The sequence below is a fragment of the Orycteropus afer genome, unplaced genomic scaffold (assembly GCF_000298275.1).
Source record: "Orycteropus afer afer isolate SDZICR_OR568_19922 unplaced genomic scaffold, OryAfe1.0 scaffold00003, whole genome shotgun sequence".
Taxonomy (NCBI): Eukaryota; Metazoa; Chordata; class Mammalia; order Tubulidentata; family Orycteropodidae; genus Orycteropus; species Orycteropus afer.
The window spans coordinates 11,132,519-11,160,119 of record NW_006921590.1 but is presented as its reverse complement, the minus strand read 5'-3'; the positions used below and the strand labels follow the sequence as shown (position 1 = coordinate 11,160,119).

General features: G+C 38.9%; 1 protein-coding gene across 1 annotated transcript in view; it reads left to right on the top strand.

Moving 5' to 3' along the window:
• LOC103193326 (ubiquitin-conjugating enzyme E2 E2) overlaps positions 1-27,601 on the top strand; it is a 489,664-nt gene that overhangs the window by 395,354 nt on the left and 66,709 nt on the right. The window contains exon 4 of the mRNA XM_007936516.2: positions 22,820-22,967. Within this exon, the coding sequence (XP_007934707.1) occupies positions 22,820-22,967 (148 nt within the window). The remainder of the gene's footprint in view (positions 1-22,819; positions 22,968-27,601) is intronic.

The following is a 27,601-nucleotide window of genomic DNA, read 5'->3' as shown; positions in this document are numbered from 1 at the left end:
TTCCCTTGTTACCCTCCCAAGAGGGATCGGGTCTCCGGGAGCTAGGTAAACACTGGCGGGATTGTGCTTAGTCTCCGGGAGTGAGGTAAGCACGGGCGGGCTTGTGCTTACTCACTGATCTGCACTGAGCACTTTCCCTTGTTACCCTCCTGAGAGGGACTGGGTCTCTTACTGTTTAGGAGGCTAGAAGTCCACATTCATAATGCTGGCTTTAGAGGCTGGGTGAAGGCCCCTTGACCTTGGGCTTGCCTCTTATTCCAGGTTCACAGGAGCTAGAGGCTTCTCATAACTCAGGCAGCTGCTGGCTGCTGGGGCTAACAAACCCAAGCTTGGCAAGTAGAATGGCATAATCCCAAGATCAGCAGACATATGGCAGACCACTGGTTCAAGTCCAGGAACAATCCCAAGATTGGCAGGCAACATGGCAGGCCATTGGGATGAAGACTAAGCCAAATGCATGAACCAGATGTGCCAAAAGCTAGAAACCTTTCTCAGAGCTTCACCTTATATACTGGAAGCAGGTCATACCCCAAACCAAACCAAAACCAAACGCACTGCCATTGAGTTGATTCTCACTCATAGCAATACCCTTTGGGTTTCTGAGGTGGTAAATCTTTACAGACATATATTGCCCAGTCTTGCTTCCGTGGAGCAGCTGGTGGTTTGAGCCACCAACCTTCTGGTTAGCAGTCAGATGCCTTAGACACTGTGCTACCAGAGCTCTGTCATACCCCAAAGGCAGCTAATCATCTGCTTCCAGCAGATTCCACCAAGGATTTGATTACAGTCTCATCATGGGGAATAACTGTATCCAGCTGCCCAACCACTCAAACCCACAGCCCAGCTAAGGTGACACACAACCTTAACCACATGCACCAGCCACTAAAGCCAAAGATGAAGAATTGAAGATTTTTACCAACTTGTGCAGTCTGAAATTGACCACACATACAACCAAGTTGCATTTATAATTACTGGTGATTGGAATGCGAAAGCTGGAAACAAAGAAGATGCATCAGTGTTCGGAAAATACGGCTCTGGTGATAGAAATGACACTGGAGATTGCATGATAGAATTTTGGAAGACCATTGACTTATTCATTGCAAATACCTTTTCTTAACATAAACAGTGATTATATACATGCACCTCACCAGATGGAATTCGCGGGAATCAAACTGACTAGTTCTGTGGAAAGAGATGATGGAGAAGCTCAACATTGTTGTTCAGAACAAGGCCAGGGGCTGGCTGTGGAACACAACATCAGTTGCTCCTATACAACTTTAAATTGAAGCTGAAGAAAATTAAAACAAGTCAATGAGAGCCAAAAGACATATCCCACCTGAATTTAGAGACCATCTGAAGAATAGATCTGATGAACTGAATGCCAGAGACCATAGACCAGACAAGTTGTGAGATGACATCAAGGACATCATACGTGAAGAAAACAAAAGTCTTTAAAAAGATAGGAAAGAAAGAAAGAACCAAAAGGGATGTCAGAAGAGACTGTAAAACTTTCTCTTAAATGGTGATTAGCTAAAGCAAATGGAAGAAATGATGACGCAAAAGAGCTGAAGAGAAGATTTCCAAGGGTGGCTCAAAGATAAAGTAAGTATTATAATGAAATGTGCAAAGACCTGGAGTTAGAAAACCAAAAGGGAGGAACACGCTTGGCATTTTTCAAGCTGAAAGAACTAAAGAAAATATCCAAGTTGCAATATTGAAGGATTCCATGGGCAAGATAACGTGCGATACAGGAAACATCAAAAGAATTGGTCAACATTCAACCATTTCAGGAGGTAGCATATGATCAAGAACCTGTGGTATTAAAGAAAAAGTCCAAATTGCCCTAATGGTATTGGTGAAAAACAGATCTCCAGGATTTGAAACAATACCCATTGAGAAGTTTCAACAAACAGATGCGACACTGGAAGTGCTCATTCATTTATGCCAAGAATTTGGAAGCCAGCAGCTACCTGTCCAACCAACTGGAAGAGCTCTATATTTGTGCCCATTCCAAAGAAAGGTGATCCAGTAGAATGTGGAAATTATTAACCAGTATCATTAATATCACACATCAGTAAAACTGGGCTGAAGATAAATGAAAAATGGTTGCAGCAGTACACAGGCAGGAAACTGCCAGAAATTCAAGCCAGATTCAGAAGGGGATGTGGTGTAAGGGATAGATAGCATAGCTGACGTCCGATGGGTCTTGACTGAAAGCAGAGAATACTAGAAAGATGTTTACCTGTGTTTATATTGTCTATGTAAAGGCATTCAAATGTGTGGATCATTTATGGATAGCTTTGGAAGAATCGAAATTCCAGAATAGTTAATTTGCTTATGAGGAACCTATACATAGACTAAGAGGCAGTCATCGAACAGAACGAGGGGATATTGCATGGTTTAAAATCAGGAAAGGTGTGCATCAGTGTTGTATCCTTTCACCATACTTAATTCAATCTATATGCTGAGCAAATAATCCCAAGAAGCTGGACTGTGGCATCAGAATTGCAGGAGGACTCATTAACAACTTGTGCAATGTAGATGACACAACCTTGCTTGCTGCAAGTGAAAAGGACTTGAAGCACTTACTGATGAAGATCAAAGGCTGCAGCCTTCAGTATGGATTACACCTTAACATAAAGAAAACAAAAATACAACTGGACCAGTAAGCAACATCACAATAAATGGAAAAAAGATTGAAGTTGTCGTTTTACTTGGATCCCCAGTCAACACCCATGGAAGCAGCAGTCAGGAAATCAGACATCATACTGCACTGTGCAAATCTGCTGCAAAAGACCCCTTTAGTGTTGAAGAGCAAACATGTCACTATGAAGACTAAGGTATTGAAAATACCCAAGCTATGGTATTTTCATTTGCCTCATAAGCATGTGAAAGCTGCACAGTGAATAAGGAAGATTGCCGAAGAATTGATTCATTTATGGTGTTGGTGAAGAATATTGAATATACCATGGACTGCCAGAAGAATGAGCAGATCTGTCTTGGAAGAAGTACAGCCTGAAAGCTTAGAAGCAAGCATGGCGAGACTTCATCTCTCACACTTTGGCCATGTTTTCAGGATGGATCAGTCCCTGAAGAAGGATATTGTGCTTGGTAAAGTAGAGGGTCATTGAAAGAGGGGACGGCCTTCAGTAAGATGCATTGACACAGTGGCTGCAACAGTGGCCTCAAGCATCCAGAGACTGGTAGGGTGGCACCGGACCAGGTAGTGTTTATTTTTGTTCTGTTGTACATCGTGTCACTATGAGTCAGAACCCATTTGATGGCACCTGGCGACAACAATAAGTAAACTACTAGGACATAAAAAGCTGTTGCTGAACAGAACCTCCCTAAAACATTGCAACAGTCTTTCATTTATTTGGTCCATGTCTACATTGATCCGTTTTCATGAATGATTTTCACGGCCAATAAAGGATATAATTATATTTAACCAGACAAAAAATATTCCATCATTTGATAATAAAGTAATGGTACAGTTTTAAGTGTACATCTGAAAATAAATCTCATTAATTTAGAATGTTGTCACATCTAAGAAAGTAAAACCTTCCATTAGAGGAACTTCTGAATACACATGCCCTTTGAAGACTTTAGAACTTAACAGTTTGCTTGTAGCCATCACCACCTTACTCTGATGATATATTAATTTTTACTACAAACAAGAGGTGGATTTCTTTGTTCTTTAATCTGCGTGTCACTAAATAGTTCTGACCACAAAAGAAGAAAAACGATGAAAAAAAAGTTCTTACAGGCTTTTAAAGAAAAGTAGGTTTGTCTATTATTGTCGGAACAGGAAATGAATCTTCTTATGGAGAAAAAGAAAAGCATCGTTTGTTAATCATTTCTACCTTGACATGTCATATTTTTTAGTTCTTTGTACTGCTTATTGGAAGTAGATAAAGTATAGTGGTATGCCTCATACTTCTGGAATTTCTATCAGGTCTTTTTTCTAATTTGATAGATTTATGAAATATAATTAATCCCAAATCTACAGTTAATATTTCAGACTTAAAATCTGTACTGACCAAAATATTCATCACCAGACTGTGAAAGTTCCTCTAAATCAAAATTAAAATAACAACACATTTCCCTTTATGAACTTTACACAGCTGTCAGTTGATACACACATGCACATACAAACAGGCACTGTCAGCCTAACTGCGAGAACATCAGAGATTCTCAGTTGTCATTTTTAGTTACTGTCTATATGGCCCTCTTTTCAAATGTGAATATTCTATTCTTTTCCAGTTCATCTGTTTATTGAACAGCTATGTACTGACATCCTACTCTCTCCTAGAGGGGATAAAAATCAGTGTCCCATATAGTCCTTGTCCTTAATGATCTTAAATAAATTTGTTTGCTTTCTGAATAGACAGTTATTGCTGGCCTGTCTACAAAAATTCATTTCTGAATCCTTATTTCAGCTATACATACAGCTATCAATCATGAAACTAAGCTGGCACTATTTATTTAAAAAACTGCATATGGTATAGTTGTTTATTTTTAATATTTGTTGTTATACTATAGTAGCCAATTTTCTGCCATATAAAGATGAATGCTGCAAATAATAGAAGAAGAGAAACAGCCTAGAGTGTTTATTTAAGGTACTTCAGATTTCTTTTAGGGATAGGAGGTTTAGGCTACAGGAGCAGAACATTAGAAAACAGGAGTGTATTTTTCACCACACAGTTAAAAGCATTGCTTTTTAACAACCCACCTCCCCTTATTTAATTTTTTTCTTGTTTCTCTCAGATACATTTCCACCATCTTACAGAAAATTAACCTAGTGTTTGTTTTAAGACAGTTGTTTTACAGAAGGATTCCCTGGATAGTGCAAACAGTTAATCCTGTCAGCTCCTAACAGAAAGGTTGGCAGTTTGAGTGTATCTAGGGGCACCTCAGAGGAAAGACCTCACAATCTATTTCCAAAAAGTCAGCAATTGAAAACCCTGTGGAGCACAGTGCTCTGACACACGGGTTCACCATGAGTCCGAATCAGCTTGTCTGCAACTGGTATAGTCTCCTAGAGTATACTGGAGGGAAAGAGAGAAATCCGAAGCAACAAGTTTCAGAAGCCCTTGCATATGAATGAAGCAAGATAACCTAGAAGGTGGAAATGTAGACTAGGGAAATAATGTCAGCAGTCATGGACTGGTAGCAAAAACTATATTGTGGACAAGTGAAGAGTAAGGGAGGGAGAGAGGAGGAGAAAGGGGGAAAAAAAAAACTGACATGGTAATTTAAATGAATTACAAACCTATGTGGTTATCATTAATGAAAATACAATTTAAGCTATCCCTGATAGTATTGAATAGCACTTCAATAAACCTAAAAGGTAATTTTAAAAAAAGAAAATCTTAGTGTTTTAGATGAAAGTTTACACTGCAAGTCAAGTTTCCATTTAGCAATTCATACGCAATTTGTTCTGTGACATTGGTTACAGTCTCCACAATGTATCAGCACTCTGCATTTGCACTCAACCTACCCCATTTCTATCCATCCCATTTCTCTGCCCCTCCTTGCCTTCTCATCATTGCTTTTGGGTAAATGTCAACCATTTGGTTTAAAGGAGCACTTTCCTCTTGGGTGGTGGTGGTTATTTTATAGGCCAATCTGTTGTTTGCCTGAAAGGTGACCTCTGGGAGTGGCTTCAGTTCCAGACTCAAAGGGTATCTTAAGGTGGTAATCTCAGTCTTTATCTGTCCAGTAAGTCTGGTCTTTTTTATGACTGAGTTTTGTTCTACATTTTTCTCTCCTTCTAACCAGGACCCTGTACAGTGTCCCTGGTCCAAATAGTCGGTAGTGGTAACCAGTCACCATCTAGTTTATCTGGTCTGAGGCTAGAAAAGGCTGTGGTTCAGTGGGCCATTAGTTCTGTGGACTGATTACTTCCTTTAGTCCTGGTTTCCTTTACTCTCCTTTGCTCCAGATGGGAAGACTAATAATATCTTAGATGGCTGCACAGAAGCTTTTAAGACACCAGATGCTACTCACCAAACTAGGGTATAGAACATGATCTTTATGAACTGAGTATGCTAATTGACCTGGTTGTCCCAGGAGAGGATGATCCTCAGCCTTCAAACCCAGAAAATCAATACCTCCAAGTATTTGGGTATGTCTAGGAAGTCTGCTTTATTGTCCTAACAAGTTATTCTTGAGTACTTGCCAGGAAAGCAAAAAGAGATATGTTGGCTCTAGTCCTTAAATTCTTGATATGAGTTGGTTGCCAATTTACCCTTTTTTGTTTTGTTTTGTTTTTTTGGTGAGGAGGGAGACTTACATCCATCCTCATGAGGATGCCTCAACCCAGAGTCAGATTGCCTTCCCTTACATACTGCTGACTTCCTATCCTACCCTTCTCTCTAATCTTCTTGACACGCAGGTTCCAGTGAAGACCGTGTTCAGAAATGGTCTTTGTGTCAATTCTGTTTACTCTTTACCTGTAGTGCCTGGTCCCTCCTCTCCTCCATATCTCCTTCAAATTGTAGATTGAGTTGTCTATATTTTCTCCATTTCCCACTTCTGTTTTCTATTTCACCTGTATTCCTTTCATGCTTGATTTGGTCTGCTTTTAAGACTATACAAAGAAAAGCTTCCACGATGTTGATCATATAAAAGCTGTTTGTGAAGTTAAGAATCAATTAGCTTCATCAACCAGAAAAGATTTGTTCCACAAGAAAGTGGTTTAAGAACGAGAGTTATGTAACAAACGTAATCCACATTCCTAAAATACTCAAGAACATACAGGGTAAGAGACCACCTCAGTTTGTTATTCAACGTCCACCCCTCCATTCTTGCAGTTTAACCTCAGTCTTATTTTCTGACTATTTATGGGTATTTTCTTATCAATATTTTCATGTCAGGTCATTCACTAAAGGGGGCATGATAATCTAGAATCAGTACAATCTCAAGAAGAAGTAATAGCCTGAAAATGCTTATCTTCCATCTGACCAAATGATCTTCTTGCCATCATACCCATTTATAGAGAAGGTTTACAGAGTATCCATTGCTTTTAACTCAGGTCTACACACAGTATCATTCACAGACTGTTTAAAAAAAAATTCCAAGACTTAATAAAAGTAAAAGGTACCCTATTTAAATTTTCAAATAAGCTGCCTATTAGCTATCAGTTTGAGTGTGCAAAACCTGGAGTAGCAGGTCAGTTAATTACATCTGTTCACCACAGGTGTTTAAAAAATATTCACTAGAATATTCTAAATATGGAGGTTTAATTATTCAAAGGTTAAACAAAAGATAAGTGACAATTTTCAAGTTATGTCAAAACATTGGGGTGGGTTTTGTTTTGTTTCTTCTTCTTGACTGGCTCAGGTTTATTGCTTTCAGTAATCTTGCGGAGATGATAGGTCATTTGGCATAATAAGAACAGTAATAATAACGTAAATATCAACAAACATTTCTTTCTCTTTACTAAACAGTTTACATGTATTCTCATTTTACCAGAACTGGATCTGAAAAAGCTGTTCAATCCCTACATTATTAATCTTGCTATCTAAAGTCAAATTGTCAAGATACAGAATTCATAAAATTTTCTTTATTCCCTTCCTTTACTGTCATTTTTGAAAAAACTCTTTGAGGGTGGTGTGTTGTTTTCTTACTTGTGTTTGTTTTATTTCATATTTGCTTGTCTCCTGGTAATGTCTTCATCTCATATTGGAATTGCCATGAATGTGAGCTTTTGGTGTGCTTTCTGTAAAGATTGAGAGCCTTGGAAATCCTACGAGGTAGTTCTACTCTGTCCTGTAGAGTCATTATGAATCAGAATCGACTCAATGGCAGTGAGTTTGGTTTTTGATTTGGATCTTGTGTGTTGATTTCTTTATCTGTCAAATGGGAAATAATACCTACTTCCCAGGGTGAGTGGGAAGATTAGATTATATGATAAATGCGAATCACTTAGAGCAGTGGCTGGCACAGAAACACTACATAATTGTTAACCTTTTTTTGGTTACAACTTTCTATGGTGTAAATACAGTATTTTCAAACTTCATGGTATCAACACAGGGAAGAAGTACCATTGTCCTCTCTAATATGCATGCAAAGTTTGGAAACATTTATGATTCTTATTGAACACTATTCAACTTTCAAAGACTATCTTTTTTGTCTGTTACAGTAGGCATTTAGCCAACTTTATAGTCACTGGCATTAATACAGTTAGGCATGGTTTCATTTTGAAAAATATTAAGATATAGTTTATTTCTATACTCTTATTGTTGTTGTTAAGTGCCATCGAGTTGTTTCTGACTCATAGCAACCCCATGCACAGCAGAACGAAATGCTGCCCGATCCCGCACCAGCTGCATGATCCCTGCTATACTTGAGCCCATCATCACAGCCACTGTGTCAATCCATCTCTTATAGGCTATATGAAAAACCACATTGTTTTTTCTTTGTAGTTATGATAAGTGTTTTGTATACTTTTGGGTATTTATTGAATTATTAATCTCTTAAGGTAAATAATTGCCACTTCATATATCCACATATATCAAAATTATTACTTCTTTCCCAAGGGATGAAGGAAACCTGTATATTATTGGCATTTAACATTTAGCAAGTTTGTAAATATACTACATCTTGCAGAAGTGACTTACTTAGTGAGTTGTTGTTATGTGCCATGGAGCCGTACCTGTCTCATAGCGACCCCTCCTTGGGTTTCCGAGGCAGTATCACTATGGAAGTAGATTGCCTAACCTTCCTTCTAGGTAGTGGGAGACCTATCCAAAACCTACTGCCATGGATTCAATTCTGAATCATAGCAACACTGTAACACAGCGTAGAACTGCTCATAGGGGTTCCAAGGCTGTAAGTCTTTACAGAAGCAGGCTGCTACATCTTCCTCCAGCAGAGCAGCTGGTGGGTTCAAACTACCAGCCTTTTTGGTTAGCCGCTGAATGCTTTAACCACTATACCACCAGGGCTCCTGAGGCTATTAAAGAGAAAAAAAGAAAAATAAATAAATAAATAGGAGGACATTCTCCTTCTGTGTATGTTTATGTCACTGCCTTTAATTTAACAGCAAGTGTCATATGGCCTATCATTTATTATGCACTTTACATGAAATCCATTAAGTATCTCAGCTGTTGTGCTTCCTAATTAATTGTTGTTATGTATGGGATATTTTTGCAGTTAAAAAGCAGAAATGAATCATCCTGCCTTAGAGATGAAGGTTCATTGGACATCTGTTAAATTATGTCTCATTTGTACAGTACTAATTAATAAGTAAGTGTTGGATCAACATAATCCCACATAATGGTTTTTTTTAAAATTCAGTGTTCAAGAACAGCTGTTCTTAGTATCTGATCTGTTTTTTCCCCCTAGTTCTCTTAAGCCTTCAGATTGTACTCAGATTGTACTTCTAGGAATGCCATACTCGTAGGGCTATGTTGAATTTTTGTATCTTACTTTTTTTTTTTAACTGATTTAAGGAAAGAAATCTCTATTTACATACCAAACAAGCATTGCTTGACCTGGTTTCAGGATCTGTGTCTTAACCAAAAAGTATCAGCAGTGGTTCAGTAGTAGAATTCTACTTTCCATCTAAGAAACATGAATTGGATTCCTAGCCAGCACACCTCTTGCACAGCCATCATCCATCTGTCAGTAGAAGCTTGTGTGTTGCTCTCACGCTGAACAGGTTTCAGCAGAGCTTCTAGACTTAAGATGGACTAGGAAAAAAGACTTGGTGATTACTACTGAAAATCACCAGCCACTCCTCAGAAGGAAGGTTGGGCAATCTACTTCCGTAGTGATACTGCCTCAGAAACCCAAGGAGGGGTCACTATGAGTCGGGTCTGACTCGACAGCACGTAACAACAACAACAACAACAACACTGAAAATCAGTCAGTGAAAACCATATGAATCTGCACCTCCTCATAGGAATGATGCCAGACCGGGCAACATTTCATTCCATTGTTCATGGTGTCTCCATTTGTCAGAGGCTGATTCTGTGGTAGCTGACCACAAACTAACATCTCGTTTAAAATAAAGTAACTGAGGTATCATCTATAAGAGGAGAGATTTTATAAAGATTTGAATATAATTCAATTCTTCCTGAGGGGTGATTTTGTTGCCTTATATTTTATTATATATGGTATAACCTAAGGAGCCCTGGTAGCACAGCAGTTAAGCACTCAGCTGCAAACTGAAAGGTTGGCAGTTTGAATCCAACCAGCAGCTCCATATCCGTTGCTGTAAGATTATAGTCTAAAAGACCCTATGGAGCAATTCTACTCTGTCACATGGAGTTCCTGTGAGAGGGAATTGACTCAGTAGCACCTAACAACAATACCATGTTACAATCTGGTCTCAAAGAAGCCCATGTAGAAGCAAACATAAAACCACTTAACAGTCCAAGGATCTGGGACTTCTACAGAAAAATAAGTACACTTCACTGAGGTTGAGCTCACAGTCAAAGACTATAATCTACACAATGACGTAATTTCCAATAAAGGAAAATCAACTGGATTATCATTCTTAAAACTTGAAACAATAAAATAATTTGAAAGGATACATAAGATAATTGTTAAAAGAGCAAAGATAATAAAAACTATAATGAAAGAACAAGTCAGTATGAAGAAAGGAACACATAAATTTGTTGAAGAACCAGATTATTATCTACATTATTCAACATAGATATGGTCCTAAAACATTCTATATAAATTGAATGTTTATGTATTGTCTAAGATGTATAATAGTTGGTCCCTAATAGGAATGGTGCAGAGGTTAAGCACTCAGCTGCCAACTGAAAGGCTACCAGTTCAAATCCACCAGCCACTCCATGGGAGAAAGATTTGACAGCCTTAAGATTTACAGCCTCAGAAACCCTATGGAGTAGTTCTACTCTGTCCTGAGATGGAATCATTATCAGTGGGTTGGATTGCCTTGCAGGAGTTATCTGCTGTGTGTGAACGGGGCACTGGGAACAGAATCAACAGTTCTCTTCTTCTAAAAAACTAGTTTCTCATGATAGGGAAGAAATTTTCCATTTGCATGTTTATTCTACATTTATACTTCAGCTGAGAAATACTTTTTAAATGTAAATTTCTGAGCTTTAAAGGTTATTTTCTTTTATCATTAAAATTGTACTTGAAAGCTTTAAAAAACATTGCTGTAGACTGCAATCAAATGTAGCATGCTGCACAGCCTCTTCAGGGCTGGTGAGGTGTAATCTTTATGTGCTAGAATTTCTAGGTGATATTTTAACTTCTTTACTATCAGTTATTCAAGACCAAATATATTTCCTTTTTGAGTGGGGAAGGGCTGTTTATTTAGTTTTTGTTTTGTGCTGCTGGCATGTATTTCTTAGAGTCACTTCAGAATTTGTGACTCCCAGTACTTTTAACGGGCTTTTCCAGTTTTTATTGTGTCACTAACACTTAAGAATAATCTTAGGGTATGTTAGTTGTTGGTACAGTGCTGTTAAATCCATTTTAAGAAAAGATCACTTGAAATCTCAAGGGAAATGGGACTGACATTTTAAAAATGTGTACTAACAACCTATTCAACTACAATTTTATAGAGAGCCTAAGGCCGAGAACCATTTGAATGATGCTAACCTTGCTATTTTTGGACCTTTGTTACATGCTTCACTGATTCATGGCACAGAGGCTCCAAATAGTTCCTTTCTGGGTCTCTATGGAAAAGTGTTTATTTTTAAAAGGAATGTGTTTTCACTGATCTCATATTTCCTCGGTAAAATCACAGTACCATTTATCTAGTGACCAAAATATTTTTTTTTAAATGGCGGGTATGTGCAACATAGAAGTTACTGTTGTACAGATTTTTTTAAAAAAATAATATTTTATTGTGTCTTTGGTAAAAGCCTACATAGCAAGTCAGGTTCCCGTTTGACAGTTTCCACACGACTTGTTCAGTGACATTAGTTCAGTTAAATTTTTCACGTTGTGTCAGCATTCTCTTTAGTTATGTTCTGGCCATTCCATTTTATACATTTATTTTAAAGTGGTTATCAGAATTCGTTTTCCAGTTGGAGGCATTTGTTTACTGTAAAACATTTTCCTAAAGTAATGTGTACAATAAATTTGTCAGAAATATTTTATTAAACTATTTTCTTCTCTGTCGATACTCATGCTCTCCTTGGTTTCTCTTCCCTTACAAAACCACTTTTTACTGAATGTGGTATACTGTCTATACCTATAACAAGGGGGTTGTTGTTGTTGTTATGTGCCTTCGAGTTGGACCGGACTCATAGCGACCCCTCCTTGCGTTTCCGAGGTGGTATCACTACAGAAGTAGATTGCCCAACCTTCCTTCCAAAGAGTGGCTGGTGGGTTTGAACCTCCAGCCTTCTGGTTAGCAGTCAAAGAGGGTAGTATAAAGCAAATACGTTTAAAAAGCCAGGTAACTAGGAAATGGGAGGGAGGGGAGTGGAGACTAATACTGAGTTCCTGCTAAGTGCATGGTATGAACACTTTTTATATACTTCAGTCACTGCCCGTGTGGGATTAGCTGTTATTTTCTCCATGTTGTAGAGGAGAATACTGAATCTCAAATTAGTCCCAATTCAGGATCCCATCCAGTCCAACTCCAGCTAACTCCCAAACCTGTTTATTCTTTCCACAAAACAACTCTTGCATCTTGGAACTAAAATGCACCTGAGAAATAACTTACTTAAGTCTCTCATTTTGTAGAAAATAAAGGCTCAGAAAAGCAAAATAACTAAGATCATTGTTATTTTAGGTTATATTCTTACAAGGAACTTTCTAAAATTATTTTTAAGGAAAATGAAAATAATACAGTGTATTATTTTAATACAGTGTTTCTGAAATAGGACAGCTCCATCTTATGGTACTTTTGAGACAAAGTAGTAAAGCAAGTGGGAAGTATATATATAATGTCATATTAGCTTCTTATTGCTGTAGTAATGAATTACCACAAACTTGGTGCTTAAAACAACAGAAAATTATTATCCTGCAGTTCTGAAAGTGAGAAAACTAAAATCAGAGAGTCAGCAGAATTGTGTTCCTTCTGGCAGCTTCAGAGGAAAATCCATTTCCTTACATTTTTCACCTTCTAGAGACGGCCTGCATTCCCTAGCTAATGGCCCCTTCGTTACATCATGCCAACTTCATGCTTCTTTCATCACGTCTCCTACTAGTGACTGTGGTCTTCCTGCCTTCTTTTCATAAGGATACTTGTGATTATATGAAGCCTTTCCAGATAATTGAAGATAATCTCCCATCTCAAGATCATTGATGTAATCACATCTGCAAAATCTCTCTTACGTGTAAGCTAATGTATCTGTGGGTCTCAGGGATTAGGATGTAGGCATCTTCGGAGGTGAGGAAAAGGATACATTATTCTTCTTACCGACATGTACACTCACACAACTAAGCGATGTTTGTGTATCACACAAAAATAAAACCTTTCTCATCCAGAGTCATCTGGGATTTAGCCAGTCTACATAAATAAGTTTTCTGTATCACTACATCTAAATCATGTTTTGACATTTTCATTCTGTTCTAAAATGTTCTCTCTGCCCAGCCTTTAAAAACAATATTCTCAATATAAGTTTACCTCTCCTTGAGGAATGTTGTTGTTTGTTAGGTGCTGTTGAGTCAGCTCCAATTCATAGTGACCCTGTGTACAGCAGAATGAAACACTGCCCAGTTCTGTGCCATCTTCACAATCCTTACTATACCTGAGCCCATCATTGCAGGCAGATACTGTGTCAATCCATCTTATTGAGGGTTGTGGTAGTTATGTGTGTGTGTCAACTTGGTTGGGCCTGGTTGAGCAGCTGGGCAGCTGGTGGTAGTTATTCCCCATGATGAGACTGGCAATCAGCTCCATGGTGGCAGCTGAGTAGCTGCCTTGGGATGTGGTCTGCTTCCTGTATATAAGGAGAAGCCTTGGGAATGGTCTAGCTTATCGCACGCTTGGATACTGCATGTAGCTGTGTTGTTGCTCAGCAGCCTCCTATGCTCTGCCAACCTTGGGACTTACAATGGACTTAAGTTAATGGCCTGCTGTGTGGTTTGGTAACATCGGGACTATGCCTTTTGACTTGTCAACCTTAGGGCTTCTCAGCCTCAGCAGCCAGCAGCTGTCTGAGTGAAGAAATGCCTCTAGTGCCAGTGGGCCAGGAGCAGGAGGCAGAGCTGGACCCCAAGGTTGAGGGGCTTTCACACAGCCCCTAGAGCCTGGCACTTTGAACTTGGACTTAAAGCCTCCAAATTGTGAGAATAAACTCCTGTTTGTTAAGGCCATCCCATTTGTGGTATATTCTTGTCAAAGTGGCACTAGGTAACCAGAACAAGGGTCTTGCCCTTTCTTGCTGACCCTCCACATTTCCACACATGATAATCCTTCTCCAGGGAATGGTCCCTTCTGACAACATGACTAAAGTCGGGGAGACCAAGTCTGGCCTTTCTCACTTTCAAGGAGCATTCTCGCTGCACTTCTTCCAGGACAGATTTGTTAGTTCTTCTGGCAGTACATGGTATTTTCAGTATTCTTCGCCAGCAGCACAACTCAAAAGCACCAACTCTTCTTCGGATAGGTTATCACTGTAAACATCAGCTATTCAGCTGTGCTTCAATATAGCTATAAATGCAAATGCAAATGCAGATGTAGGTTGTATAATACACAGAAGTCAGGAGGTATTAACCCCTGCAGTAGGACTGGAATTTTTTTATCATTTGCCTCTTTGTCAGGAGAGTGGAATGAAGGGTATATAGCTGCCCAGCCATCTGAGCAAGATAACTTGATGAACTTTCTGTAAAATTGAGTTAGAGATCACAGCAACCAGTTGCTCTGTAGGTTGAAGATGGGAGAGGAGTGGTTTTTCAGCCACAGAAAATCTTCTTCTAACAGTTGCAAATCCTATGATATATGCCAGTATTCAAACATTTCCTGTTTCTGCATCACTAATGGAGCTCTGGTAGCACAATGCCTCAGGCAGTTGACTGCTGACCAGAAGGTTGATGGTTCAAATCCATCAGCCACTCCATGGAAGGAAGATGGCACAATCAACTTCTGTGAAGATTTACTGCCTCGGAAACCCAATCAGGGTCACTGTGAGTCAGAATTAACTCCATGGCAGTGAGTTTTTTGGTTTTGGGAATGTCTAACCACTACAGACAATTCCTTCTCTTTCATTTTCCTTAGGTTTGTCAGTAGGGTCTGGGAGAGAATACTGACTATATCAAGAACTTTTATTAGCAATCTTTTGATTGTATTTTATATTTTTATTTTGAAGGAATGTGAGAAAGGTACCAACAACACTGCCTCCAGTTTCTTCCCCACAAGAAAATAACATTTTTGCTAATGTGACCAGTCACACATATTTTCACACATATTTCTCTTTAGCATTTAAGTAGTCAGTAGCAACAATTTAAATTTTTATGTTGGAATGTCTGGCACATACTGGGTGCTTACTATATATTTTCTTTTTTTTCTTACAGATTTAACCTGTAAGAAATCTCTTCTGAAATAGTTTCTTAATCTGTAGGACTTTTTAGTGAATACCATTATGGTGTGTTGTTGTTGTTGTTATGTGCCATCGAGTCGGCCCCGACTCATAGCGACCCCTCCTTGGGTTTCCGAGGCAGTATCACTACGGAAGTAGGATTGCCCAACCTTCCTTCCGAGGAGTGGCTGGTGGGTTGGAACCGCCAGCCTTCTGGTTAGCAGTCAAGTGCTTTAGCCACTATGCTACCAGAGCTCGTAGTGGATGTTAAAGATATTTCCTGCTTTTTCAGAATATTCTCCACAATTTTCTGGCTTTTACTGATTACTGAAAATTGTCGTTCTAAAAGATTCTTTTGACTAAATGAACAATAAGATGTTACAACCCCTTGGAGAGATGCTTACCTGTTTGAGCACCAGCTTGTGGTAGGTTAGCATTTGTTTAATAAGCAGTATGTTCTTTCTGTGTCCAATGCCAGGCACTGCATTGGACATAAGTTGAAAGGAAATACTTTTATGAGTAACTTACAGTTTGATGAGGAGGTCCTGTGGCAAATGTGGTAATAGAAGTAAGAACTTGATCAGGGAGCCCCAAAGAAGTTATGATTTACATTATAATAGATAAATGCATGATATTTCTTAAAACTGTGTTCCTAAATTTCCCCAGGTTTCAGAGAGGGTATTTGTGGGAATCTGCAGCTTTAGGGTGTGTAAGAACAGTCAGCCTGCCTCTTTAATGCTTGAAAACCTCTCATGATAGAAGTTAACAGGCATCACCAAAGTAGATCCTTTGTGTCAGCATTGTGAGACATTCAAGAGTAAAACACTCTCTACCCCCAAAAAAATGGACAGAATCCTGTACTGACCTCATAGTTCATTATTTTTTATCCACCTATATGGCACTTGACTGCTAACCAGAAGGCTGGCGGTTCAAACCCACCAGCCACTCCTCAGAAGGAAGGTTGGGCAATCTACTTCCATAGTGATACCACCTTGGAAACCCAAGGAGGGGTCTCTGTGGGTCAGGTCCAACTTGAAGGCACATAACAACAACAACATACTTCACTTCTAATGATACATCTCCACTTAAAACACCAGAGTCAATGGTAAGAAACAAGCTTAATTAGTAAATGGGCAAAAGACATAAATAGGTATTTCACTGAAGACTGTCCAGATAGCAGATAAGCATATGAAAAGATGATCAACATCATTAGCAGTTAGGGAAATGCAAATTAATAACCATAGTGGAGTTCCACTGTACCTTATCAGAATGGTGAAAATAAAGCATAGTAATAGCAATACTGTCCAGGCAGGATACAGAGAAACTAGATCACTCACACACTGCTGGTCAGATGTAAAATGATACAGTGACTCTGGAAAAGAGTGACTTGTAAAACTAAATGTATGTGTACCACACAACCCAGCAGTTGTGCTCTTGGACATTTATCCCAGAGGAAAGAAAACTTAAGGTTCTCACAAAAACATATTGCACAGATAGCATTATTTCAGAGTAGTTTTATTTATGATAGCTAAACTCTGAGTATAACCCAGATGTCCTTGAATAGGTAAATGGTTAAACAAAGTATGGTATATCAATACCAGGGAACGCTACTCACCAATAGAAAAGGAACAAACTCTTGATATATGCAAAAACTTGGATCTCAAGGGAATTATAAAGGGTGTGGGCGAATAAAGAGGGCAATTTTAAAAGGTTATTTGTAGTGCACTGCAGAAGCCATGGCTGGTGGCTGTGTTGAATCTCTGTTGCTGCAGCTGGGTCCTGGCATCTTTGCAGTCTGAGTCCAAATGCACCTCAGGCAGTGCCCACTCTTTTCTGAGGCTGAATGGAAGCCATTCCCAGGTGGTTGATCCGTAGAAGTGGGATAGGAACATCGACTCCTCCACAGCATTTATTTTGCAAGATGCCTGGGTGGAGATACTCAGCACACTGGACCTTAGTGGGCCTCCTGTTAGGAGACAAGTCCCTCAGCAAAACTGCAGAATGTTAGACCTAGAAGAGACCTGACTAGTCATCCCTTCAGTGGCTGTCAGGCTGCATATAATCTACTATGTGGAGTTACCTGTTTCAACTGATACAAGCAGGTCAGGGCCATGCTATGTTGTCAGAGACATTTGCCACAGCGCCAAAGCTGACTGGCTGAGTTGTGCAGAGAGTAGGGATAGAAAGGTGCCTATCATCAGGAGCTGTCTCAAAAGATTCCAGAACCTCTTCCAGGAACACTGCCATTGGCTTGACAGGATGCTCTGTCTCGTGTAGCAAATTACCCTCTACACCAATGTGAGCCAAACTTGTGAATGTAACCCACATGCACAGGTACAGATAACATTTATATTGTGACCTGGTGCCCCACCCCCATCGAAACAAAAATTTGTGATTTAATAGCCTTTAAAACAAAAACAAAGCACTGCCATGGAATGAATTCCAATAACAGTGACCCCCATTGGTTTTCCAAGGCTGTAATTCTTTATGGAGATACATTGCCTCATCTTCCTTCCACAGAACAGCTAATGGGTTTGAACTGCCGACCTTCTGGTTAGCAGCCAAATGCCTTACCCACTACACCACGGGAGCTCCTTTTAATACTCTTAGCATCTGTAATGTGCAAACCACCAAGGGATCACACCCACAATTGCCAGCCCATCTAGCTCAATGTTGATACATTGTTCTCAAGGAATGTCACAACAGACAAGGCCAGACAAGGGGCCATTAAAGATACAATGAAACACAAATACTATATGATCTCACCTATATGACGTAAGCAAATATGTAGAAACCAAACATTACCAGTAGTAACCAGGGTGAGAGGGAGGGAGAACTTATGCTTAGCAGGCATTATGTTAATGTTGGTGGAATGATTTGGAAAAATATGGCAAGAATGGGTGCACATCTTGAAGGGAATAATGTCACTTAATTGCACATGTAGAGATTACTGAGATGGCATATACTTTGTTACATATATTTTTGTCATAATAAAATAGATACAATGAAAAAGAAGGTTTTTTGCTATATTATTCCACTTTACTGCATTCTTGAAATGACAAAATTGTAGAGATAAGAAACAGGTTGGTGGTTGTCAGTGATCAGGGGGAAGAAGAGGGAGGTGGCTGTTGAAGGAGAACATGAAAGATGTTTGTGATGGAGCTGTTCTGTGTCTTAATTGGCCATGTGAATTTACACGTCATAAAATTCCATAGAACTAAATATACATGCTTGTTTGAATGCATGTAAGACTAGTGAAATCTGGAAAAGGCCCATGAATTGTATCACTGTCAATTTTCTGTGATATAGTTATGCAGCATGTTATAGTGGGGTCACTATGAGTCAGCGGGAGCTCTGGTAGCATAGTGCCTAAGGCGCTTGACCGCTCACCAGAAGGCTGGCTGTTCAAACCCACCAGCCACTCCTCGGAAGGAAGGTTGGGCAATCCTACTTCGTAGTGATACTGCCTCGGAAACCCAAGGAGGGGTCGCTATGAGTCGGGGCCGACTCGACGGCAAACAACAACAACATGAGTCAGAAGCCATCTTGCTAGCAGCCAGCACCATGCAAAATGTTATCACTGGGAGAAACTGGGTGAAGGTTATATGGGATCACTCTATATTATTTCATATACCGCATGTGAATGTACAGTTATCTCAAAATTAAAAGTTTGAAGGGGAGGAGAAAAAAAAAAAGGCTTTGAGGCTGAGTAAGATACAATGGAGTTTCAGGTCAGCGAAACTGGTCACATTCTTGCTCCACCACTTAGAAACTGTGGGACTTTGAGCAAATCCTTTATCACTGTGCCTCCCTTTCTTCATTTTTAAAATAGTACAATAATACTTCTTTCCTCATGGAGTTATTTTGAGGATTAACTAACTCAAAGTGGTCAGTCAATATCTAACAGGTTTTTTTTTTAATATCTCTGTTATAGCCTACTCATCATTTACGTTGTATCATAAAAATCTTTTTATCCAGCACTTAAAAGAGTAGACACAGTGACTTGTCTGAAGAAATTTTAGTATTACTAGGTATTCTGTGTTTCATTAACTTCTGCTCATGTCTTTTTTTCTTTCTACTTTCATGGAGTTTATTGGGGATTTTTTTCCTGCCTTCCTGAGTTAGACATCTCAGTCATTATGTCTGTCGTCTTTTCTAATGCATGCATTTTAAACTGTACATGTCTTTTTTACAGTTGTTTTGACTGAATTACAAATGTTAGTATTGGCAGCCTAACTTTTTGTGGTCATTTAGCTATAACTATAGCTGATTTTTTCTCTTTGATCCATGAGTACTTGAAAATGTTTTTATTTTTTTCAGTTTCCAAACATCTGGAGGGATCGTTTATATGATAGATTCTTATTTTGCATTATGGTCATAATATAATTTCTTTGCAATAGGTCAAGCTTTATTTGTGGCTTAGCATGAGGTTAATTTTCATAAATATTTCTTGTGTGCCTGAAATGAATATTAATTGTTGAGTGCAAAATTTTATTTTCATTTCACACCTTGATTTTTTAAATTTCTTTGTTCATATCTTCAGTATCCTTAGTAATTCTTGGTCTGGTTGACCTATCAGTTTTTGACAGATATATAGTGAAAATCTCCCTGATTGTGGATTTGTCATTTTTTTCTTATTAATCTGCCAGTTTTTACGTCGTGTATCTTCAGCTGTGTTGTTAGATACAACAGATGCAGAATTATTCCATTCCTGCTGAATTGTTCATCTTACCATTTTTCAGGAACCCTCTTTATCTTTAACAGTGCTTTTACCTTAAACATACATCTGATCTAGGATCACTGAGCTCTCATTTAGTTATTATTTGTATAGTATATTTACCTGGGATTTCGAATTATCTGAGGAGACATTTTTCTCCCCTCATCCAGAGCCCTGGCTTTTGCTGGCAAGTTTTCTTGTTATTTCCCCCATAATGAATATTTTTTCAAGTCCACCCATTTAAAGTCTACACATTTAAGCACCCTAATTTATGCAGGGTCTCCCACTTTCAACCCTTTACCCCATACAGGACTTGTTGTTGTTGTTGTTATGTGCCGTCAAGTCAGACCTGACTCATAGTGACCCCTCCTTGGGTTTCTGAGTCAGTATCACTATGGAAGTAGGTTGCCCCATCTTCCTTCCGAGGAGTGGCTGGTGGATTTGAACTGCCAGCCTTCTGGTTAGCAGTCAACTGCCCATTTAAAGTCTACACATTTAAGCACCCTAATTTATGCAGGGACTCCCGGTTTCAACCCTTTACCCCATAAAGGGCTAAAGCATTGGTTTCTTTCTCTGTAAGGGCATTAAAATGCAAGCCTTCATTTTATTGAGCCTGACTACCATCCTTCATCCCCTTTTCCCAAGCTCCATCCTGGGCAGCCATACTGTCAGCTCATGTGCTTACTATAATGTTGTTTTCACTTCTGGCTTTTGGAGATTCTCCTTGCAAGTTCAGCTATGCATTTTAAAGAATTTTAGTTCTAATTTCTTCAAAACTGTTAGACGTGTGGGGGGTGTCAGGTTATCAGGTGTCTCACTTTGGGAGAAAGGCAGTCCTTATTAGAAGTTCTAGTCTAGCCGGTGGGAGCCCTGGTGGCGTAGTGCCTAAGGCACTTGACTGCTAACCAGAAGGCTGGTGGTTCAAACCCACGGGCTACTCCTCAGAAGGAAGACTGGACAATCTACTTAGTAGTGATACTGCCTCAGAAACCCAAGGAGGGGTCTCTATGAGTTGGATTCCACATGACGGCAGTGAGTTTGGTTTTTTGGTTTTATTTTAGCCCATGAACAACACTGTATTGTTCAACAACTGTAGAAGACCTGGAGCTACCCTTTCTGAGATTTGACATCGTATAAATTAAATAAATCTCCTGATGTGGATGTTGGATTACCTGGTGAGGTGGCAACACCTGCAGAGATCTACCATGCCTCTGGGCCCCTTGCTTCTGAGACATTTTGAACTTTGGGTACCAGAAAACTGGTCTGTAGAACACCAAAACTTGTGTATCTTTGAACTTACAAATTAAACATGGTATTAACAAACAGCATGCAATCCTCTTACTTAAGTAAGAGTCTTAGAAAGTAGTAGTCAGTGTTACAACACTGATTTAACTTTTTCAACTAAAGTTCTTTAAAAATATTATAACCATGCTTCAAAATAATACGTAAGAGTAATAGTGATCTAGCTATCATAGGGAAAAGGTAGGCTGTACTAATACTATATTCAAAATATACAATTTGAGGAAAAGTTTTGAAAATTATAACTAATGTTATTTTCCTAGGTTTATTATTTATATGATGTCCTATTTCATGTTTTTGAACCATGACATTGTTGTTGTTGTTATGTGCCATCAAGTCGGACCCGACTCATAGCGACCCCTCCTTGGGTTTCCGAGGCAGTATCACTACGGAAGTAGATTGCCCTATCTTCCTTCCGAGGAGTGGCTGGTAGGTTTGAACCACCAGCCTTCTGGTTAGCAGTCAAGTGCCTTAGCCACTATGCTACCAGAGCTCCCATGACACAGAATGTTTATTGTCCTTTATTAGTATTCTCATGCTTTTTTAGTTGTTGGATTTTTTTTTTTTAATACACAAAATCCTTTAAAAAAAAATTGAAATCCCATGCCAGTTTCCTTTGAAATTTTTATTTTCTAAATTACAGATCTTTACTTTGAAATTTTTCCATTGATCACAGTCACTTTTCCTCTTATGAGTAAATTCAACTCCCCAGAATTCTTCATCAGAAGCAGAACATCATGTTTTTACTGTTGGGTTTTAGTTCTTTGGGCCAAAGTAAGTTCTTAACATAATGATTTTTGTTTATTACTTATTGTCATGTGTCTAAAGAAAATAAAAATTACATATGTTTCAACCAGTGACCCTAGTGTTATTTGCGTAGTAATAGCCACTACCATTGTGTCAATTCTGACTCATAGTGACTGTATAGGTCAGGTAGAACTGCCCCATAGGGTTTCCAAAGCTGCAAATCTTTATGGAAGCAGACTGCCTCTTCTTTCTCCCACAGAATGAATGGTAGGTAGAAACCACCAGCTTTTTGGTTAGCAGCCAGATGCTTTAACCACAGCACCACCAGGGCTCCTAATGAAATAATAAAAGCCAAACCAAACATGCTGCCATTGATTCATTTGCAACTCATAGCAACTCCCATGGGGTTTCCAGAGCTGTAAATCTTTACGAAAGTAGATCGCCTCATCTTGTGCCTATGGAGCAGCTGGTGGTGGGTTTGAACCACTGACCTTCTGGTTAGCAGCCAAAATGCCTTAACTGCTGCACCACTAGAGCTCCTTTGTGTAATAATAGGTGTGTTTGTTCATGATGCCTTTACATTTTCCTCTAGGTTACCTTCCGAACAAGAATCTATCACTGTAATATTAACAGCCAAGGCGTGATCTGTCTGGACATCTTAAAGGACAACTGGAGTCCGGCCCTAACCATTTCTAAAGTTCTCCTCTCCATCTGCTCACTTCTTACAGATTGCAACCCTGGTAAGAGACTAAATCCAGTATTGAATTGGAGCTTTTTAAGACATAATTGTCAGACTTTAGTAAATTGTTTACTACTACTATTGTTTTTACTTTTAAATATCCATAGTATGTAACATACTTTCTTTTAAATTGTGTGTTCTCATTAGTCTTTTTAAGGCCTATTATTTGCCAAGAAGAAAAATGCAGAGTGGTATAAATTAATGAAAAATCATTTTAGATGAGAAAGTGCATTTAAAGAATGCATTAAATTCTGCTGCCAAATAATAATAAAAATTCAAATTGAATAGCTTAATCTGTAATTAGATGCCTACCAGAAGATGTTAATTTGAGAAATGTAGGCTATTAAAATCTGTTAACAACCAGGCAGCACCACACAGACATGACCTCTTTGGCATCTTAACAACCGTGCATCCTGACAAGCTAGTAGAACAAAAAAGCTGAATGGTCTTGAACTAGGAAATACCCAAAAGTAAACAAGGAAGTACTACTGCTCAGAAAGACTGAAGAGAGTTTATGGCCAGGCCTTTGTGGCTTGCGGGAGTGCTTAAAGCTGAAGGTTTCCTGTGTACTTCTGGATGTGTGACTGTATCTTTGACCAGATTTTTTTTTTTAATATATTTCTACATATTTGGGAACACTCTCTGATTATTAATTAATTGTCTTATTTGTTTATAAAATTCTGTCTTTCAGAGTTAGATATAAACTCTATTTATTAGAGAAGTGAAATTTTAGATAAAAGAGCAAAATAACAGTGAAATTAGAGCCTCTCTTAGGTTCCTGATTGGTTTATAAAACCTAAAGAAATTATCATCTTTTCTACTTTTGTAGTTTTCTTCTTTTTTGATAATAAAAACTTTTTCAAATGAAGACATGTACAAACAGAATTTAATACAATTGAGATATTTTGAAAATATTCAAATGTAACAAATTAATGCTTTTAATGCCAAAAAGAAAATAAAATTCTGCAAGGTTGTTGTAAAATGTTTCAAAAATTAATTCATACTTTACCCCAGGTAGTGATTGAGGTTCAGTAATGCAGGACTGATTTAAAGTTGAATGATGAATACTTTGTTCTTTCAGTCCCTTTATTCCTATTTCACCCTCTTTTGTCTCAATAACTGTTATCACCTCGTTTGTAGGTAATCTCACAAAAAGGCTTATTTTTATTTTTTTCGTGATTTGAAACCTAGACCGAGTGGTGCTCCTGGAACTGTTACAAGCATGTGCCTTTCCCTTACACCCAAAAAAGTATTTCTGGGGTCTTACTAAAATCTGAGGACAGTGAGGGTATTGTTTTTTTAAGAGAAAAATTTCTTTTGAGAGGTAAGCCTTTATTTGAGAAAACACCTTCGTGTTTATGAGTCACTTATGAGCACTAGATGAATAAGTGCTCACCTCTTACACATGGAATAAGGTGTTACCGCATGAACGGAGAGAAAGCTCAGTGCTGAGAGGCAGTCCTTACTCCTCTGGTACCCAGACCTAGCCTGCTTTGCGCCCAGTCAGTCAAAATGGGGCCTTTTACACTAAATCAGCTTATATGTGAGAGTCTGTTCTCTGTACAGGTATCCTTGCTTAGAGGAATAGATGGATGCATTCCAGCAAAGCCTTCTCTCAGCAGTCAAAAAGATGACTGTGCAGTGAATCAGAATTTTATTTTCCTCTGTCTCAGAAAATTACGTATGCATTCTGCCAAAGAATTTTACCCCTGGCTAAATCAAAATCACCTATAAGAAATAGATTTTGAAAATAATGCTGTTCAATATTGAATAAGAGTAAGCCTAGAGATAATAATGTCCCTTAAGTTACGTGAACTAGACAACCTATCTGACATTCTGTTGTTGTTGTTATATGCCGTCGAGTCAGACCCGACTCATAGTGACCCCTCCTTGGGTCTCTGATATCTCAGCTTTGATTGTTATTAATTACTTGTCTTTGGCTTGGTTATGATTAGATAGTAAATTGTATTATTGAATATTACAAGTTTATAATAATGACTTCCTTCCCCCATCTTCCTTCCGCAGAGTGGCTGGTGGGTTTGAACCACCAGCCTTCTGGTTAGCAGTCAAGTGCCTTAGGCACTACACTACCAGAGCTCCTACCTCTCTGACATAAGACTAGAATATTATTTGTAAAATACATGCTAACAAACTGTTCATACTCTAATACATATGAAAAGGTTTCCTACTTGTCACATCATTTATATGTATGTTGATAGTTCTAGAGCTTTAAAAAAAGAGTTGTTTATCTTAGGTCAAAACATCCATTCTTTTGTATAATGGACTTATTTATTTCATATGGTTATCTGGGATACTTTCAGTGTCTGTAGTTTTTTTTGCCCTAGATTTAAGTTAACTTTCAATCAAACCTCTTCATATTATCACAAATAAAATCTTGATAAAAGATTTAACCAAGTTAAAAAATGCTTTCTCACTCTTATCCCTTCTTCCTGGTCTGAGGGAATCATTTGGGTTTTGACCGTTGCCTTGTGTGTTTCCTTTCCTTGTCATCTGCCTTCAGACCATCGCCTGCCTTGTGGCCCATCCTAGGCCAGCAGAGCCTCCATCTGCAATCAACCATCAGGTCTTTGTCCACTACCCTGCAGACAAACAACTGCACAGGCCAGGTCAAATGAAAATGCCCTCAGCATACCCACATACATCAGCTCTCAGGATGGATGAGCTTCCCCCCATACACACACACACACTGATACTTCCAAATAAAAATCAAGTATCACTTACCCCCAATCTTAGATTTATGCGGATCTTTACTAGAACAACAAATAGAGCTAAGAATGGCAGTTAATTAACCCTCAGCCTTACACAGTGATTAAGCTGAGGGTGAGCACAGCTGCAGCTTCATTGGCAAGAGCTTTATTCTTCTCAAATGTACGGAGCAAATGAAAAGAGGAATTTGTTCCCAGTGGCTCCCGTCACTCTCAGGGTGATCTACAGAAGTCCTGCAGAGAGGCCCCTTCCTCACTCTCCCATCACAGCCCTTTGTTTCAGATCACTTAAAGCCTGTTTGTTTTTTAAACAACTAATTCAGCCCTTAGCCAAAAGCTGTCTCTGATATCTGAGCTTTGATTGTTATTAATTACTTGTCTTTGGCTTGGTTATGATTAGATAGTAAGTTGTATTATTGAATATTACAAGTTTATAATAATGACTGATGGAGAGTGAGAGCTCTGGTGGCTTAGTGCCTAAGGCACTGGCCTGCTAACCAGAAGGCTGGCGGTTCAAACCCACCAGCCACTCCTCGGAAGGAAGGTTGGGCAATTTACTTCCATAGTGATATTGCCTCAGAAACCCAAAGAGGGGTCGCTGTGAGTCGGGTCCTACTTGACAGCACGTAACAACAACAACAATGGGGTGTGGGGACCCTTAAAGTAGGATTATTTTCAGCATAGGCATTTTTTGTATAGATTATTTATACTAAGTTTGTGAGCTGTTAACTTGATGAAGGGTACTTAGAGCACTTTAATAGGATTCCAGTGCTTACTACAAGGAGCCCTGGTGGTGCAGGGGTTAAAGCGCTCAGATGCTAATCCAACCCACCAGCCGCTCCGAGGGAGAAAGGTGAGGCAGTCTGCTTCCTTACATTTATAGACTTGGAAACCCTAAGGGGCAGTTCTAGTCTGTCCTAAAGAGTCACTGAGTCAGAATTGACTCGATGACAGTGTTTTGTTGCTGTTATTTAGAGCTTACTGCAGCAGCGTGAGCCTTACTCAGCCCTACATTTCCTATTCTGTTTTATCTGAGACCAGTACTCATCTGTCAGTTTGTCACACTGTGGTGGCTTGTGTGTTGCTGTGAGGCTGGAAGCTATGACACTAGTATTTCAAATGCTATAGCAGCACAGAGCTTCCAGACTAAGACACACTGGGAAGAAGGACAGGACCATCCACTTCTGAAAAATTGGCCAGTGAAAACCTTATGAATACGTTATTGAAAATATCTGAGAACCAACAGAGAACTATTTCTTTTCCTACAATTTAGGTGAAGCTATATGACTGATAAACCTAGCTGTTTCCAAAGCCAATTATAACAGGAATTTTAAAAAAGAAATGTTTTTCTGGAACAGCCAGTACAGGTGGACTACATAGATTTTAGGTTTCCACTAATGCCTACTTTTAAGTAAGAAACTTTTAAGGTCAAACTTCATGGCATAGCATATAACTAACTTCAAGCTTTTTTTTTTTTTTTTTCTTTTTTTTTTTTTCCTGTAAAGAATGGGCTTCTCTTCTAGATTGTTTCATGCTGAATTCCAACAGTAATTCTAACCAGTATTTCCAAATATGGATATAGAAAGACCATACTTTACAGTCATTTAACTCTCTGACACCTTATACCAAAAATAAAGCTGCAGCTATATGTACTGCTGATGATCAATCTACATTCTATTTTTAATACCAGGAGAGTAGATAAAAACCAGAAAAGTATAAAGAACTTTGAGTTCTAGCTCAGTAGTGTCTGTAAACTCAAAAGACACTACCCCCTCACACCCTTATGGGTCCCCGTAGGCTTGTTGTTGTTGTTGTTATGTGCCGTCGAGTCGGCCCGACTCATAGCGACCCCTCCTTGGGTTTCCGAGGCAGTATCACTACGGAAGTAGGATTGCCCAACCTTCCTTCT